This window comes from Sinocyclocheilus anshuiensis, unplaced genomic scaffold (assembly GCF_001515605.1).
Source record: "Sinocyclocheilus anshuiensis isolate Anshui unplaced genomic scaffold, SAMN03320099.WGS_v1.1 scaffold1154, whole genome shotgun sequence".
Classification (NCBI taxonomy): Eukaryota; Metazoa; Chordata; class Actinopteri; order Cypriniformes; family Cyprinidae; genus Sinocyclocheilus; species Sinocyclocheilus anshuiensis.
Window position 1 is genome coordinate 333,066 of NW_015542345.1, and position 19,174 is coordinate 352,239.

Sequence of the window (19,174 nt, forward strand, 5' to 3'; positions counted from 1 at the left end):
AATGCCAGGCATAGTAGCTGCTCCCTGATGCCTGCCATTATTTATATACAGTATAATTACCCAATGATACAACTGAGAGAGAAAGTATTGAAATATATATCACTTTCTTTCCGAACAAGGTATTCCGATGCGACGGATTGCGGGGGAGATCACGATGTGCCCATTTTCGACTCCCTGCCAAATTGTTACTACCCTCATTGAACTCGCTACCTGATTGCCTAATCCTAACCCCACCCCTAATCCAAACCCCTCCCCCACACCTAACCCTAAGCCTACCAATACTAGGGGTAGGGATGGGTATCGTTAAGGTTTTAACGGTATTACTACTCTTCAATGTTTAGTTATCTCTTTTATCATAATTAAACAGGGCTTTCATGTTGCGCGTGCTGAAGCTCCTCTGTGTGGGCGCGATCTCGCTTCTGAATTGCGAATAGCAAAAATGCATCATAGACAAATGTTTGAAAAACAGCTGGCGACTCTGGTGAGATAGAATTTGCAAGATAATGTATATATAGCAATAATAAATGTATGTGTGTTTTATTAATTTCTCCAGTACCGATAGCAGAACCGTTAACGTCAGAGCTTATCGATACTCCGGTCTTTCATAATTTAGCCCCGGTACCGATTAAATACCAAGTTTCGGTACCCATCCCTAACTAGGGGTGTAATAATCTGGCAGGGGTCAGAATTCAGCACTACACCGGCTCAACATCGTGATGTCCATCATCAGCGATGAACGGTGGCATTATCTATCGGCCCAACCCTAATTTGAAGAATAGCTTTTGGGTCATTCTACGAAATCGGTGCCTTTTGCGTCCCTAAGAAATAGGGGTGGGCGATATGGCATATCACGATTTTTTTTCATAAATATCACGATTCACTATTTTATCACAATTCTTTGTCATGTTGATTTTACTATTTTGCAAGTTGTCTGAGCAGTACAGCCAAATTAATTTCCCTTTTTTAAAAACAAAGCCTTTCAAGGTAACAAAGTATAAAATAAAAAAGAATGACAGATATTTAGGCCAAAATGAGCGAAGATAAAAATATTTGTCGTCATTTTATCTTTATAATTAAAAAATAAGAACAAATATATACATTACAAATAAACACAATACGAACAAATCAAACAGTGCTTTATTTTTCAGGTACAGTAGGTGTATTTAGCAGTATTGAATTAACAAATATATAAAGTGAAACACTATATACTTAAACACTATATACATCAATTGCACATTGATTCTAATGAAAGTAACTGTATTAAAGTTCTTTAGTCAAGAGCAGTGAGTGATTTTTCTCTGTGTTTTGTTGTAAGAATAGTTCACACAAAAATTAAAATTCTGTAAATTCCCGGAAAAAATCTGTCTGTCAATTCTGTCATAGTGTTTTATTTTTATACCATAATTTACTCACTCTCAGGTTGTTTTAAACCTGAATTAGTTTCTTCTGTTGAACATAAAAGTTATTTTGAAGAATGTGGGTAACCTTTCAAGGTAACAAAGTATAAAATAAAAAAGAATGACAGATATTTAGGCCAAAATGAGCGAAGATAAAAATATTTGTCGTCATTTTATCTTTATAATTAAAAAATAAGAACAAATATATACATTACAAATAAACACAATACGAACAAATCAAACAGTGCTTTATTTTTCAGGTACAGTAGGTGTATTTAGCAGTATTGAATTAACAAATATATAAAGTGAAACACTATATACTTAAACACTATATACATCAATTGCACATTGATTCTAATGAAAGTAACTGTATTAAAGTTCTTTAGTCAAGAGCAGTGAGTGATTTTTCTCTGTGTTTTGTTGTAAGAATAGTTCACACAAAAATTAAAATTCTGTAAATTCCCGGAAAAAATCTGTCTGTCAATTCTGTCATAGTGTTTTATTTTTATACCATAATTTACTCACTCTCAGGTTGTTTTAAACCTGAAAGAGTTTATTTTTTCTGTTGAACGTTATATTATTAAATTCAATGGGGACCAGCTACTGTTTGGTTACTCAAAATATCTTAGTTTGTGTTTAGCACAAGAAAGAAATTAATACAGGTTTGGGTCAACATGTAAGTGAGTAAATAAGAGCATCTAATATACAGGCATGCATCCGTTTTTCTCTCAATTGTTTACTTTAACTTTAGACATAAGCAACTGTATTTACATGTAAACCTTGTGTGTTTTTGACAGTATTAGTGCAATCAGATGCGATACATAACTTAGTTCAGTAATTAGGCGCTATTTGACAGGCTTTTAGTGTGCGCACGCTTCAGGTGTACGCACTGAAAAAGCGCATCAGAAAAGCACGCATATGAAATGTTTAACCGGCAAGGCTTTAAAGCAAATAATGTACTTTTGTGATTGTGAATAAGTGCAGTGTCCTGTGCGAGTAACTCTACCGCTGAGTTAACACTGATGTGAATGTATGTCGCATTATACAGTATATTGAGACTGAGGCACCAGAACTGCAACTGATAGAATGTGCGCTGTAGCACGATACTACGATATTTCTCCAAAAGCAGATCGTGGAGACATTTTTATCATCCACGATCAAAAACTGTCATATCGCACACCCCTACTAAGAAATAATCAAACATAAATTTAATATAACAATTAATAAATTTGCAATTTAAAAACATAATGCTATGTATTCTTTCATCCATATAACATCAAAAAAGTCAATCAAATACTATTTTAAATAATTTAAATAGCATTTATACTGATAAGGGTAAGGTTTTTGGCTGTCCCTCAATATGATTTTTCTTTTTCAGCAGGATTTGCAAAATGAAGGCAAAATGATATAAAAATCACATTTGCATCATTTTACTGATTTTATTAAAAATCACATAAAATAATTTTATTGGTGTCCCCTGATTTCATGTCAGCCCTGTTACCCTCGTCAAAAAACCATTGTAAAGTAATGTACATTCAAGTGACATCACTTCTAGGACGTTGCATCATCTCTCAACCAGGATTCCAACACTAAAATCACAAGCATGTTTCTCTCTCACTTCTATAATGTTTTATTTTTTATGATTTATGAGGCTTGACTGAGGGGGGCCATCATGCAGTGTCAATACTGTTACCATTTTGTTTATGTAAATTTAAACAGTTTATTACATTTAAAGGTGAAATATCATTAAAATCTAACTTTTCCAGGTTTTAAGTGCTATAATCAGGTCCCCGGTGCATCTACCAACCCGTAAACTTGTGTGTGAATGAGAGCTTAGTTTATTACTCACATGCTGTGGCAGCCGCTTTCTGTCCATGTGCTTCGGATGTGTGCGCTCAGAAAACCGTATATCTGAAGTTTAAACGTTTAAAACGTATGATTTCAGCTCGATAAACATGATAATCGGAACCAAAACAGATGTTTATTAGCAGATACGAAGCTATAAAGGCGCAGCTCTATTCTGGAAAAGGGGGCGGGGAGCAGCAGCTAATTTGCATTTAAAGACACAGGCCCCGAAAAACAGCGTGTTTCTGCTTCCACGGGGGAAGTCATGGTCTAATGGTTAGAGAGTCGGACTCGTAACCCAAAAGGTTGCGGGTTCGAGTCTCGTACCGGCAGGAATTGTTGGTGAGGGAGCTCATTATCACCGTGATAATACTGATAACCGTGATAATTTTGGTCACTATAATCCTGATAAGAAATTTTCATACCGTTACATCCCTAATATATATAAACCTGGTACATTTAAAAATTTACCTGGAGTGTTTTCTCAACCTTTCCTCTCCTCTCATCATAAAAATGGAGCACCACACATGACATAGCCGTTCACATCGCCTCTTTTGCGCACTCAGGTTCGTTATTTCAAATATAGTCACGCGGCAAGAACACTGCACACTTCTGCGCCGCATTACGGCTCTGACGAGGTTTTGTTTCGTCGTCCATGCCATAGCAGATTTATGTTTCTGCCGGCCGGTGGCCACTGCATAACGCGCACTTGCAATATCTGAGAAAGAGGGAGAGCATCCAGTTTTGTTGACATAAAACTGGACGCGCCGGCGGCACTCTCTCTCACTCATATAGTGAGGGAAATCCACCTGCGATCCGAGCAGAGAGGTTAGGCTACTAATGGACTGAATATGCGCTTGCAGTAATAAAGTGATCGGTGCCTATGGTCCACGCTGATAGCTGTTCCAGGGCAGTTTTTTAGTTCTCATCTCCATAAACATATATATAGCAGTCGAGCTAATAGTGGCTGGAAAGCCCTTTTTTAACATCTCTCTTGTAAAAAATATATGTTTTTCTTAATTGACATGTGGTCACCCTCCAAAATTAGGATGATGTTCTTGGTCATCTGAATGACAAATATACAAATATTTTTTAAAAATCCAAAATTTGAAACAATCCCAGTGAAAAGAGGGATTAAAATGCTGCTCATATGTGTGAAAACTATCACATAGTTCTAATTAAACTATAGCATCTAGCAACGCTTGTGTCGGTAACAGGGTTGACAAAAATATCAAAACATGAGGTAGAAAAATAGCCATAAAATAATAAATTACATAGCCTGAGATGGCACAATACAATTTCTTGTCATTTTAAGGTGTCTTCATTTCATGGATATTTAAAAAATGTTGATTAAAATAATTTTTTTATTTTTCCAAGTGGAAAAGGCACCGATTTCGTGGAATGACACTTTTATATTACTATCTTTATTTCTCAACAGTATTCAGTATTTCCCTCCAGTATTCTAGCAAAAAAAGCTCCAGACTATCTGCAGAAAAGCAAGCTACACATTGGGAGATGATGTAAAATCACATCTTGCCATCCTTTACGACAGCATTATGAGTTTATAAGTATACATGAGGAGGTTCAACGCCTCCCTCTCACCTCAGGACAAGAGAACAAAAGAGAAACTAAAATGAGGGCAATCATCTCCAATAAATACAGTCTTTAGCCTGTCAATGTTCTCATAAGAGGCCTGCAGTTACAGATATTTTTATCAGGGCAAACCCACCAGTACAATAACAGACTCACACGTAGTCGGCAAAGGCACACAACAACAAGTGAACACAGACACACAGGCACACAGTGTCTCTGTGGTGATTCTGAACCTTTGCTTATTATTTTGTTTTACAAAGATGCTGACATATTCGACACAGGAACTGATTGGATGACCTTTAGGTCAAAAGAGTCTGTCTTCTTATTCAGTATCAGGGTTAGTAATGGAAATCCATTATGAAGCAAAAGGAAGCTCAAAGGGACGGAACAGGAATCAAATGTATTTACTGCTCATCCTTTCAGGTTTATATGTTAGTCTGTGTGGCTGCAATCATTCTTTGACTTACGGTTTTTGCAGCTGTGATGATGTACTGAAGGACCATCTCCCTTTTTGTGCTCAAGTCTTTTTCTCTGAGAGGAGCTTTCTTCTCTTCATTAAGATTCATATCCTCCTGAAAACACAGACCACACATGTAAGAAGAAAAGAAATCTCTTTACAAGAAAAATCCTCTTAAGACCGTCAGTATTGTGACCAGCTTTATGAGATTCTCCATCATAAGTGGCAAAACCTCTGACCCCAAACACAAGGGTCTTTCAAATCATATACTGATTTCAAAATATTTCTAATCAAAAGAAAATAGTACTGGAGTTGCTGGTTGTAAACATAGTGGAGAAAGGCAAAGAGCATCTTTGCATCTTGCATCTTTACTTTTCAATGCTTACATGAATCAAATCATGCCTAACACCTGTTCTTTTTGGAACTGCAAATAAATTAAACCACAGGAAGTCAACCTCTGCTTGTGAATCCATCAAGCAGATATGTCTTCCCTGCATCTTATGACTTTAAGAAAAAGCAAAGGAGATGAAAATGACAAAAACACAAAGAATACTGATATGCATCTTAAGCAAAAAAAGGATATTTTATGTATCTTTAACCCTTACAGACCCAAGCATTTATATTCATTATGTTTTTTTTTTATTCTTCAACATGTCTTTAGGATGGCATTAGTAATAAAAACAATTTTGTTTAAGCAAAATTTGCATGAGGTTATAATTTGGAAAAAAACGCTTGTCATTTAGGGTTGTCAAATTTTACCTATATTTTTGATACACTAAATGGAAGTTTTGAATGCACAACACAATTCAGCACACAAATGTGTTTGAAAAATAACATATTTCAAACAGTAAGGACACAGACACGAAAAGTTAAGAAATTTCACTATTTGGCCATTTAAATAATGTATTAAATATTCATATCAAAGCATACAGTATATAATGGATAGATGGTAACACCACTATATAAACAATATACTGTATATTGTTATATTAATGAGACAATGACAAAACAGCTCAAAACATTTTTTTTTTATTATTTTTTTTTTAATATAGCATCATATCATTCATATAGACTGACTCCACTGAATAGACTCCACTTTTGTGGGAACAACAGAAAAGGTTTGACCACCCAATGCTCTCCATTGCATTTTTATTACACTTAGAAAAATGGTCACAAATGTACACACATTCAAAATTTCTGAGCATGTAAGCCTTTTCACATCACTACACACCCCATCTAATATTTTTAATACTTAAATCCAAAAGGACCCCTTTTTGAGTGACTAGGTAGCTATATGCAATTTTCTTCCCCATCAAAACTGTTGTTGTAATTGATTTCAGAGTGTCAGCTACTGTTGTATATACATTTTCTATATATTTAGGTCTATAGATTTTCTATATATTTATTATGTTAGGTATTATTTCATTTGTTTTAAACAAATGTTGTAATTCTACTGCTATGCTGGTTTGCTAAAGGTTAAAGCTGATTGTAAAAATATGCCTGGTTTTCTGCAGGAGTCACTGAGTGTTTTGATGAAACACTTTAAAAATTAAAACAGTTAATGAATAAAGGGCCATTTTTGCTCAATTGTTATAAGATTGGCTATTCTAAACATCTGTTGTCTATGTGGACACATTTTTTGTGTGCGACTTTGTGAGATCTTTTGAAAATTAGTACCTAATACAAGCCTGACTGATGAAGTCATGAATTATGTATTAGAAAATCTAATGGGCCAATTTCTGAAAAGATTAGAAATTAACAGTGAAACAGAAATGAGCATGTTCATAAATCTGAACCTGTTGTACTGCTAAAACAGACATTGGCAGATATATTTGGCAATTTTACATCCCAGATTACTGAAGCAACAGTCCTGTGCCAAAACAAACTAGCGAGCTGCACTTCTCAAACTCACTATCTCTGACAGAGACGGAGACAAAGAAAAGAACTAGGGTGCATCCGTGGACAGTTTACAACTACCATCAACAGAGAGAAAGGGCAAGGAAATCTCTAGGCAAAAGACAGAACAATAAAATCGATAAGAGAGAAGAAAAGAAAGAGAGATGAGAGGGAAAGACAATAACGGCTGCATACGATGTTGAGCGCAACTGTCCTAGTGTCCTCCAGTCTTATTTCCCTTTCCCCACAGCACTCTCTCTCCCTTTCTTCCCTTTTCTGAGATGATAGATCAGCAGAGCCGTTTAAGATTTCTCTGATGGGTTCGCAGGCGTGATGCAGTCCTCGTGTGTCAGAGAGGGAGAGAAAGAGAGAGGAGGATGCTGGGATAGGCGCGGATAGGGCGCAAAGTGGAAAGGCATCCATTACCACCGTTGGCCCTGTCACCTCTTCTGGCATGCTCATGTATCCAAACTCATACTTGCTGTGACTAATGACTGCGTCTCTGCCCACATTATCCACACTCTTCCTTCTCTACCCAGCAGTGGCTACTCCTGTCACTTAATCCTGCACTCGGAGATGCTGCTCAACTGCTAACACCACCTCCACTCTTAGACAGGGCACTGACGGGGACCTCCGTACGATAGCACTAAGGCAACGGAAGACTGTGCAATGTTTTAAAATCATACTTGTGGGAAATCTGATGAAATAGATGTGCTTGAGATGAAAGTGTAACAAAAGTGCAACGGAATTCAGTTAACCTTCAACAGCTGTAGATTTTTTTTTCCGTCAGAAACCTGAAGGATTGAGAAAAGTCAAAAAAGTTTGTAAAGTGACATTTTTTTACATTTAAATTGACAAAAATATTAGTACAATACATTAAAATAAATTTAAATTCTAGTGAACAGGCATTCTACAAAATTATTTTTGTTATAAATGTGCACTTTTTGTCTAAGTCCAAATCAAAACTAGACTGTAGGGGTTATTTTATTTTTGTGTATTTTCTTTTATTTACCACAACAAGCTAAGCTGCTTGAAAACATTTGTCAGTGACTGTATGATGCATGTTCAATATGATACGAAAGTGAGTAAGTGTTTGAGTATGCATGTATTTATAGGCATGAGGGCCTCGTCCTACTATGAATACGAGCTGATTGAGGTCAGTGACCCATAACAATCCGCTTCATCATGAAAAGGTTGCGTTTCCTTAAAACATAATTGCAAATAAACCTCTAGTGATTATTGTGGTTGAAAGGTTGATAAAGGTCATTGAGTAGGAGTGATAATTAGATGGTTTTTTACATGTCCACAGTACGTGTACAATGGCATGAATTCAGATCAACAAATACTTCACTCTCACAGAATGTTTGTTTTTATTTACGAATGTGTGTTTCACAACATAATTCAAAGTACATTTTTTGTCTACAATTACATCTTACCATCATTTTCTCAAAGAGGGCAAGGATTTCCTTCTCTGATGTGATCTTTGAAGAAAGCTCCTCAAATTCAGAGGAAGTGGACCAGTCACCAAAAGAGGAATGCTTGGACATGTGGGAGAGGGGTGGCCGTTCCTTTTTACTGCCAGGGATCCGGATACTGGAAAATCTGTCCAGCTAAAAGAAAGATTAGACATTTGAGAGAGTATGAGTGAGACTAGCTCAATGGTAATTATTAGCCTGTTGATTATTTCTCCATTTAGGTAAACATACAAAATATACACTATAATTCAAAACTAGTTAACAGACAATGCTACAAAAGCATTCTATATCAAAATAAATTATATTTATCAAAAAATTCTGATCCTGAAAGGTATCATAGCTTCCTTAAAAATATTAAATGGTTCACTGTTTTTTTCTAGGCTTGATTGTGTTTATGGGGTGCAGTCTAACATGTTAATGCTTCGTTTTTAAAAAAACGCATTATTTTTCACATAATTTACCTTTATTCCACACCGCTCTGTCCCTTCTCTGAGAAACAGGCTGATCTTTTCCTGTTTTTATGAAGACCCGCCCTCAGAAATAGGCAATGGGCTCTGATTGGTTAGCTAGCCCTGTGTGTTGTGATTGGCTAAACGTCCCGCCCCTCACCTCAGCGGCATGTGCTCCAGTTGTATTGTAAACAACGGCGTAGTTAATATCGCTTATCAGTTTGAGCCCGACTTGAGAAGCAGAGGATATTATTGAAGAGGATCGTGCAGAACCTGTGCAAGCACGGCTTTTAATGGTAGGCCTATATTTTTTGTTTGTTGTTGTCTCATACTTTTAGATATGCTGTTATTTGTAAATGCTACTGCTTATGTTAGCATTTAATATACGGTTTCATCCTGATTAAAGCTTTAATACAGTACGGCAACTGCACGCGCATCCATGTTTAAAATAAGTGTATAATTGGAGCAGTTCATTGTCTACCAGTTTTTGTAGGCATTAAACTGCCAGAATTTTAAAAGATGATATCTCCATTTGCATTGAACTTTCAGCTTCATAACTTTGCAGATATTGTTTATGCTCAAACAGCAACATTACACACTAACGTTAAAAAAGTAAAATCGCAATCAACCAGCCCTTTAAGCAACAACTGTGTTCAACTGTGATAATAAGAAATGCTTGCATGAGGACTGAATCCGCATATTAGAATGATTTCTGAAGGATCACGTGACACTAAGACTGCATTAATCTCTGCTGAAATTTGATATTTTAAAATATATTAAAACAGAAAAAAAAATACTTTAAATTGCAATAAAATTGTAATTTGTATATATAAAATATATATTTTAACAGTAAATATAAAAGTATAAAAAAGTATATAAAATATAAAAAGTAAATATGTATAAAAATGTACACATAAATATTACATTACAAAATAAATTATAAATTGCATTACAAAAACAAATGTTTCACACAAAACAAAATTATTAATAAGAAAACAAAAGCACAACAAACTGTATTAAACAGGCAAAAACACACATTCCCTCCTCATATTGCATTACTCTATTTTTTTCATAATAATATTATTATATAACATTATTAGTGCTGTCAAAATTTGCACATTAACGCAGGTGATTAATTTTTCCAGTTTAACGGTGTTAAAAATATTTAACACAGTTAACGCAGGGGCGGACCTAGGGTTGGCCACCACACTCACAACTGCTGCTTTTGTCTCTTTTTCTTGACAAGAATTGCATTTATTTAGACGCAGAATGTATTTACGAGCACATCAAACGAGAGACTTCGAGATGAGCACTCCACTTCGCCTCAGCGCAAACGAGCGGAATAAAACGATTGCAGAAATGGTACAGGTGACAATGAGCTTCAATAGAACAGTGAACTGCAGTCAGATGAGATGTTGTCAGGCCATATGTTAGTAAAAACAAATCTTCCTGTCCTGTCAGCCGTTATACTGGGCTCGTAGCGTGTGCTCTTCAATTACATGCACAAATACGGCAGTGTGCGCTGTAGCCCGTATAATTTCATATTAAAGCACTACGAGCAAATGAAACTGTGCATGCCTGTCAGATCCGCGTCGTGTTCAGCAGCGGCAGGTCTTAAAGTAATATCAGCCAAATAACCCAGCTGCTGTGATGTCTGTTTAATCAAAGAACAAAAAAAGAGGAAATCAATAACTTTTGTAGCTTTAAGGATTCATCGATATTTAATTTAGAATTTAGTGTTTGATAACTTCATTCAATTTCTGTAATTTCTGTACTTGCTGAAGGGCACAGATATCACATTTATTACAATGGGTTTATGTGAAGATTGTTTGAGTTCATTTAAATTAGAAGCTGTTGATTTTTAAAGTCTAATAAATGTTCAAATTGATAGCTCTCAATTATACTGTGATGTTGAATGGCTATAGTTAATGGTTAAATATTAGTAAAAAAATATTTCCTAGAGACATCAGTAATATTGGTATCAGTAGGGCTGTCGCGGTGAGGGAATTTCCCTTGCCGGTAATTTTGAGTGGCTCAATAGCGCGGTATGCGGTATTATCGCCATATATACACACACACACACACACATACATACATACATATATATATACATATATATATATATATATATATTTGTAATCTGATTTTCTAATCTGACTGGACAAGAGACTTTTTATTGATATTTCCACCTCCGCGCGTTCTAGACGGGCTGTCAGGCAGTGCAGTTACAGTGTTGCGCCACAAGGTGGTGGAAAGGGACTGTCATTCAACTACACGTTCAAAAACGCTGATTCATTCATTCAAAGAGACGTAATAAAACACGCTGTTGAAATATTTTTAACTTTGAGCGCCACTTTAGAAGGCTCAGCTGACCAGCTATGCGTCGATGCTAAGACAGAGATTTCGCTTTCCTTGGACATGACAACCTATTTTCACAAATATATATGACCCGGCCTGGAGGACAGATGCAAGTAATCGCACGCGCTCAGTTGATCTCTCTCTCATTCACTGTCTGTTTAGGCTTAAGTGCAAATCTACGGAGCCTCTGTACAAACCAGCATGGTACACATTATGTTATCATTACTAACCTGTTTAATATCCAGTCCACATGCATGAAGTGTAAAACGAGAAGGGAATAACCTTACAAAAAAAGAAAACGCTGCGGTTCTTGCATTCCTCTGCGGTTTGCTCATCAATAGCGCGGTATTGCGATATTGCGGTTATCGGGACAGCTCTAGGTATCAGTGATACTCACCTTCAGTCATAAAAAAAGATGCCATTAAAAATATACTGCCTTTATGTTGTTTCTACATTAATTTGAAGATTGAATATGAAATTATTGCAATATAAAAGTATATTTAAAAACGTAGGTCAGATTAATCAATTAATCGCAATTAATTTCAGAAAAAATGTATGATTAATTAGTACATTTTTTAATCGATTAACAGACTAAATATTATTAATAAATTATTAGTAGTAGTAGTAACCAGTTTTATTATTATTATTATTATTACTACTAAAACATCCCCAAAAGTTTTTCATCACCATTATTATAGCTCAGCAGTTGTGAAGACTAGAATAAAGGGCAACACTGCACAAACTAGTCAAACACACAGAATGTAATGTGTTGATAGCTCTATAGACTGTTAATGAGGTTAAAACTTTTGCAACAAGGCAACAAATCTAAGGCACAGCGGTCTTGTACATACCTACTAATGGCCTCAAAAGACCGGCCTGAACTGACCAGAAGTTTCACATCTTTATCAAACACCCACTTTAGCACTGTGAACTTTATGATCAGTTTTAGCTTCCTTATTGTAAGCAGACTTTCATTAGAAGTCTGTCAGCTTCACATTCAGCATGCCTAACAAACAGAGCGTCCGGGGATACAGTGTAACTCGCCGCCGATTTATATCGAGGTGGTGGGCCCCCGCATCACACAGATAATGATTTCCTAATTGGATTAGATTTGTCAGAGAGCTGTTTTCTCTCTCTCGGCCTGTGGGCGCAACGGGGAGAAGATGGGCGATTGAGATGTCAGCGTTGGCTGAAAAGGTAAGTGGTTTATTTTCAGGGGCCTTGCCCCCTTTCTTTCAAGGGGTGGGTGAATTAGCAGCAGTTATCTTAGAAAATATTTTTCACCGACGCCACCCATCGCGCATTATCTCAATAAGAAGGAGAGCAACACACTGAGATAATCAGCAATGACACTGATGTAAAATTAATTAAACACAAGCAGTAGATCAGAGTGTAGCTAGCGACTACAGTGCACGGAGCCAACGCAGGGAGCAAATGCATGGTGTCTGATACCAAACGACACCATCATCTGTCTAATTTGGTTTGCCGCTGCCCTAAAGTGTCTCTTCGCTACATTGAGTGATGGCACTGATCAATTTAATCACAGAGATTCATCCCCAGTGGAGGGAAGCGCTTCGCTATTCTACTCGTTACTGGTGAATAGATAAATAAATATGTGCAGCCGCTACCTCGATAACAACAACAGGCATCATACCGCAGCCGACGCGAGCTGATCTAGATGATGAAGTGCTTTTCAGGGCTTGTTTAGGTGTTTATGAGTGAGCCTGCGCCTTACTTTCATGCAATCTCTCTCTCCCTTTCTCACCAACAGACACTTTGATGTTACTAATGGCTCCATTCCCCTTCATTGCTCTTCTGATCACTCCACCAGACCCCTCTTCAGTAATTCAGCCTCAGCAACAAAACACATTTCTACCATGACCAAACAGCAGCCCTCACTTGGAAAAAAGCCCTCCATTATCTAAGGACATGATTCACTCATCGAAAACATGTTCTACACCATTCTGCCACCCCACAAATTCCACACAAAAATGCATCTGTTAATTCAACATTCGTCATTAAAGGAGTAGTTAACTCAAAATAAACATTTGCTGAAAATAAACTCACCCTCAGGCTACTCAAGGTTTACAGTAGATGAGTTGGTTTGTTCATTTTGACAAATTTAGAATTGCATAACTTGCTTACCAATGGATCCTCTGCAGTGAATGGGTGCCATCAGAGTCCAAACAGCTGATAAAAGCATCACAATGATACATAAAAAATCCACAACTTGAGTCCATCAATTAACATCTTTTAAAATGAAACCTGCATATTTGTAAGAAATAAAATCATTAAGGCATTTACGAAATTGTCGCTTCTGGCCAAAAAAAGTCCATAATCCAAAATAAAATCCACAATCCTGGTGATTGATCTGCATATTTCTCTCCTGATTCAGACGAGATGACCTTTTCACTGGAGAGAGCAACTTTATGGATAGAAGACTCATAATTTTAACTGGAAGCAGTGGTTTGAAGGTGGATTTGTTTCTTATAAATATGCAACTTTTTGTTTCACAAGATATTAACTGATGGACTGGAGTTGTGTGGAGTATTGATGCTTTTATCAGTTGTCTGAACTCTCATTCTGATGGCACCAATTCACTAAGGATCCGCACAGGAACCACTGGTGAGCAAGTGATGTAATGCTAAATTTCTACAAATCTGTTCCAATTAGTGTTGTCACGGTACCAAAATTTCAGTATTCGGAATCGGTACCAATACCAGTGAAAATCCACGGTTCTCGGTACCAATTTCGGTACCAAAGCCAAAAAAAAAAACTTGGCAACACTGGAAGAGGACAGGTTTCAGATAGCGCATCAAGAACCGGGTTGACCGGGTACTCGGTACCACCGGTACTTAAAAAAAACTGGTACCGTAACGTTTTAATTTTTTTGGTACCGACTTGGTACCGAAATACCGGGTCTTTTGACAACACTAGTTCCAATGAAGAAAAAACTCATCTAGCCTACATCTTGGATGGCCTGAGGGTGAGTACATTTTCAGCAAGTTTTCATTTTTGGAACAATTCCTTTCATTTTGTTGTTCTTCTTTGCATTCATGCATCTGCTTCTGGACCCTTATAACCATTCACTCGTGTTCATTCAGGACCGCACCTTTAGGGTGCATGTGCATGATAGAGAGAGAGAGAGAGAAAATATGAGTGTCCCGGCGGCATCTACCTCATCATAATCCTGATTACCCTGCTTCTGTGTCTTCCCTCCCTCTAGCAACTAGAGACTGAGAATCGATACCAAACAAACACAAATAAAAACACATTTTGATGCTAATCAATAAAAACACATTTTAAGAGCACAAGAGTGATCCTACAATAAAGGAGGATGGTGAGAAAGAGAGAGAGTTGGAGTAAAGGACCCAGGAAGCGAAGAATTAAAGAAGAGAAGATTCAAATGTATTGAGGAAAGAGGAAAACTGGAGAAGAGATGAATAGTGAGTAAGCAGGGCAGAAGTGAGGAAAGCGAGAAGGATGATATGAGATCGAAGGGAGGACGGAGGTGATTGCAGTGCTAAATGCCAAAGTTGGTGCTATTCACCATGAGGGTAAAAAACGGCTACTGAGTTCCATCGATAAGATGGCCTAGGTGCTGTTTAAATTAACTGACTGCTCCACTCCATGACCTAAAGTTCTCCATCCAAAATATTTCATTACCTTACGCTGGTGCTAGCGGAAACAGATCCAGCTGCACAGGCTTGATACCAACAATGTTTAATGAAATTCAGACTAGTAGCCTACATCAAATTCTAATACGCTGCAGAATTCCACACAGCAACATCTTTGTTTCATCACTCTATCAAACAAATTAAATAAATCAAACACAGTTCCACAAAGCTATGTAAAAAATTATTAAAAAATTGTTAGCCGGATTTTGCATTTGTTAACGGGTTTTCTGACTTTCTGAAGGATTACTTAGTACAAGGATTACTATAAGCTTTTCAATCTAAATTTAGGGGTGTGCGATGTGACGATTTTTGATTGTGGACGATTAAAATGTCTCCACGATCTGCTTTTGAAGAAATATCATAGTATTGTGCTACAGCACACCTCCATCATATACTGTACAACACGACATACATTCACATCAAATGTTAACTCTGCGGTAGAGTTAGTTACACTCAATGGACACTGCACTTATTCCCAATCACAAAAGTCCATTATTTGCATGTGCTTTAAAGTAGGGATGCGCCGATCCGATATTCATATCGGGTATCGGCTCCGATACTGCCATTTTTTGTCGGATTGGGTATCGGTCAGAGAGGGCCAATCCAAATCCAAGATTGTGCGTATTATTCTGTGTAGCAGATGACGCCATACGATAGCTTAAAGGGTTACTCCACCCCAACATGAAAATTTTGTCATTAATCACTTACCCCCGTGTTGTTCCAAACCCGTAAAAGCTTCGTTCGTCTTTGGAACACAATTTAAGATATTTTGGATGAAAGGATGGAGGCTTGTGACTGTCACATTGACTGCCAATTAAATTACACTGTCAAGGTTCAGAAAAGTATGAAATACATCGTCAGAATAGTCCATCTGCCATCAGTGGTTCAACCGTAACGTTATGAAGCGACGAGAATACTTTTTGTACGCGAAGAAAACAAAAATAACGACTTTATTCAACAATTCGTCTCCTCTTGGTCTCTCCGCATCACCGTAGCGCCATTTTAGAGAATATCCGCTAAATCAAACAAGCAGCGTACGCTCTTCTGTGTCAGCCGCGCTGCACGGATGTGCTGTTTTCATTCAAATCAAACCGTAAATACACGTAGAAACCGTATCCCTTTAATGTGAGCTACATATGAATATTTAAGTCCTTACATTAAAGTTCACACAAACTCTTTTCTCCGCTGTGGCTGTCAGTCATTCGTTCATCCTTTAAACCCTGGTCGCATTCGGTTACAGCAGTCAGCTTGGTAAAGCTCTCTCCAAGATCATTCTGTGTTCCCATTATACTTGATTTGTAAATACATGTCTATGATTTTGCAAAAAGGACTTTATACATATGCATATTTAAGTCCTTACATTAAAGTTCACACAAACTCTTTTCTCCGCTGTGGCTGTCAGTCATTCGTTCATCCTTTAAACCCTGGTCGCATTCGGTTACAGCAGTCAGCTTGGTAAAGCTCTCTCCAAGATCATTCTGTGTTCCCATTATACTTGATTTGTAAATACATGTCTATGATTTTGCAAAAAGGACTTTATCTTCTTGCCGGAGTTTAATGTTGTTTTGTTACTTGCTACCGGGTGTCTGTGAGAACAAAACACAGGCGTAGAAAAGACTATAAATTGTTTTTAACGCGCCCAGTAACTGAAATGCAAAACTGTTAAAAGAAAGGCTCAATAACTGTTGCACAGATATAATACACTACGCATCAATTTCTCTTCCCTTTTTGCTTTGCACTTTTTAATGCAAGGCGCTGCGTGCTGTGACTCCGTTTTGCTTCAAGCGCATCATTCTGAACACCGGATGCGCATATTGTAAGCGCTTTGTGCCACACTGTATTTGTTTTGTCTTATCGAATATATCATATGTTGTTGCCTTATTAAAAAATATGCTATACATTTAAAAGAAATGTATTTAAATTTTATAGTATATACTAGGGGTGGAACGGTTCGCGGAAAAAAAATTAACCGTACGGTTCTCCATACATGGTTCGGCACGCGCTAGGACCGCGGTTCAACTTAAATCTGACAACGCATCTGTAATATGGTTTGCTATAATTATGCTGGAATATGAGCAGTCATTTATTCCGTCATCACCCGGGTGCAGATAGCGCGCGCGCACAGGTGAGACCTGAACAGCACACATTGATATCTGTGTTTAAGCTAAACTCGTTTAAGCTTTACCAGGTTAAACATTTAAGAGCCAGAAAACACGAGCTCGCGCATGCAGTGAGAACATTTGTGCGTACGCTCATCCGAAGCGTGCAAACCCGCACCTCAGAACGCGCACAAATATTAAGCTTTCAGTGAAGTATTGTGTTTAAATGGACAAATTCACACAAAAATTATGTCAAAATGCCCGGTAAGTATCCTATAGCAGACATAAGTCCTATTCACACGGGATTAGTATTACCTGGTGACCTCCAGTCATTTGTAATAATTGCGGAGGTTGTCTGTGATCTTAATCCCGTGCGAATCGGCCATGTCTGTAATTTGTAAAGTAAAAATTCCCGCGCAAATGACCTACCATATTTCACCGAACACCTGTGATAATATTAGTCCCGTGCGAATCGGCATCTCTGTGATTTGGCCAGCATTTGGCGGGTCGTATATCATTTTTCGAGGTTTTTGTTTCCTGTGCGCCTTTTTATTTACCATATTTAGTGCAACACTTTTATTTGTTCCCCACAAAATATTGTTTTTTCACTAAATGCTTGGATTTCTAAAATTGTTGTGCACTGATTTTTCTAGAATAACTTTTGCAGCCGAATTATCCACTATCCTAGTTTATGATATATTTTTGTCATAGATTAGGAATATACATATATTTTTTCATATTTATTGATCGGTATCGGCCAATACTGAACCCTAGGTATCGGAATCGGTATCGGAGGTGAAAAAGGCGGATCGGAGCATCCCTACTTTACAGCCTTGTTCTGATGATTTGTGCTACCGTGTCAGATTTTGCTACCTCCCATTAAAACAGTTGGTAGCATAATTTGACAGCGAAAAATGCACCCTATATCAGATTTTGCTTACAGCATGATATTTATGTGGTGTGAGGCTTTATTAACGTGTACACCTACCCCAACCCTAAACCTAGGGCTGGGCAATATAACTAAAAAAATTTATCAACGATATAATGTTTCATATCGTTCGGTATCGATAATCATTGACATTTTTTATAACCTTTTTTTAAAACAAAGAACAATAGAAAAAAAAAATTTTCATTTTTAAATTAACCCAATTTATTGAGACAAAAAAACAATTTTTTTTGTTTTGTTTTCACAGTCAAACAAAAGAAAAATTAAACAAATATCTCCTTTCTAATATTTGATATGCAGATTAAATAAGTCTTACGGAAACTTTTGGCTCGTTTCCCGAGGCCACAGGAGGGCGCAATGAGCAAAGTAATGCAGTGCATTAAATGTAATGCAATAAAATACCTGTCTATAAAAAAAAAAAATTCATAACGTCTAAATTAACATATCTAAATCAAACATAATTTCGTAAATTGCATAAACAATTATGAACAAAACAGCATCATGTATGCATTGCTTAATACAAAGAATCGAATCGCCGATCACACAGATTGCATTTAAAAACATACGAGATGCAGTGAAAAGGAATAAACCTCCACAAATTCGCGACGTGTTTTCCAAACGTTTAAACGGTTTTAACTTTGCATGGCTACATCTCTTGTGTGAGACAAGAGTGCAGCAGTCATATTTGTCCGTCTAAAAAATGTGCTGAATATGCGTTCTGTGTGAATGGCTTGGTTTCAGTTTTAACCTAATCAGGATCTTCTCCACATTGAGCTTCTATATTTCTCAAATATTTTGAATGAATAACGCAGCAATGGTGCATCTCGTGGGCTAGCTAGACTAACAAAACACAGGGGTTAAAGCAAAAAAAAATCCTGAGCCTGAACTTTTTTCCCGGGGGCGGGGCAGCACATGCAACAGGGCTCTACAGTGCGACCATTTCAGTCGCATTTGCGACTGAAAACTACTGCGTGCGACTATG

The 19,174-nt window shown here is 37.2% G+C and overlaps 1 protein-coding gene across 2 annotated transcripts in view; it reads right to left on the reverse strand.

Annotated features, from left to right (window-relative positions):
* Nucleotides 1–19,174, reverse strand: part of LOC107691273 (protein diaphanous homolog 3-like) — a 357,819-nt gene that overhangs the window by 275,119 nt on the left and 63,526 nt on the right. For both annotated transcript variants that reach the window (XM_016489790.1, XM_016489789.1), the window contains exons 2-3: nt 8,625–8,798; nt 5,303–5,407 (exon numbers count right to left, since the gene is read on the reverse strand). In XM_016489790.1, the coding sequence (XP_016345276.1) occupies nt 5,303–5,407; nt 8,625–8,798 (279 nt within the window). The remainder of the gene's footprint in view (nt 1–5,302; nt 5,408–8,624; nt 8,799–19,174) is intronic.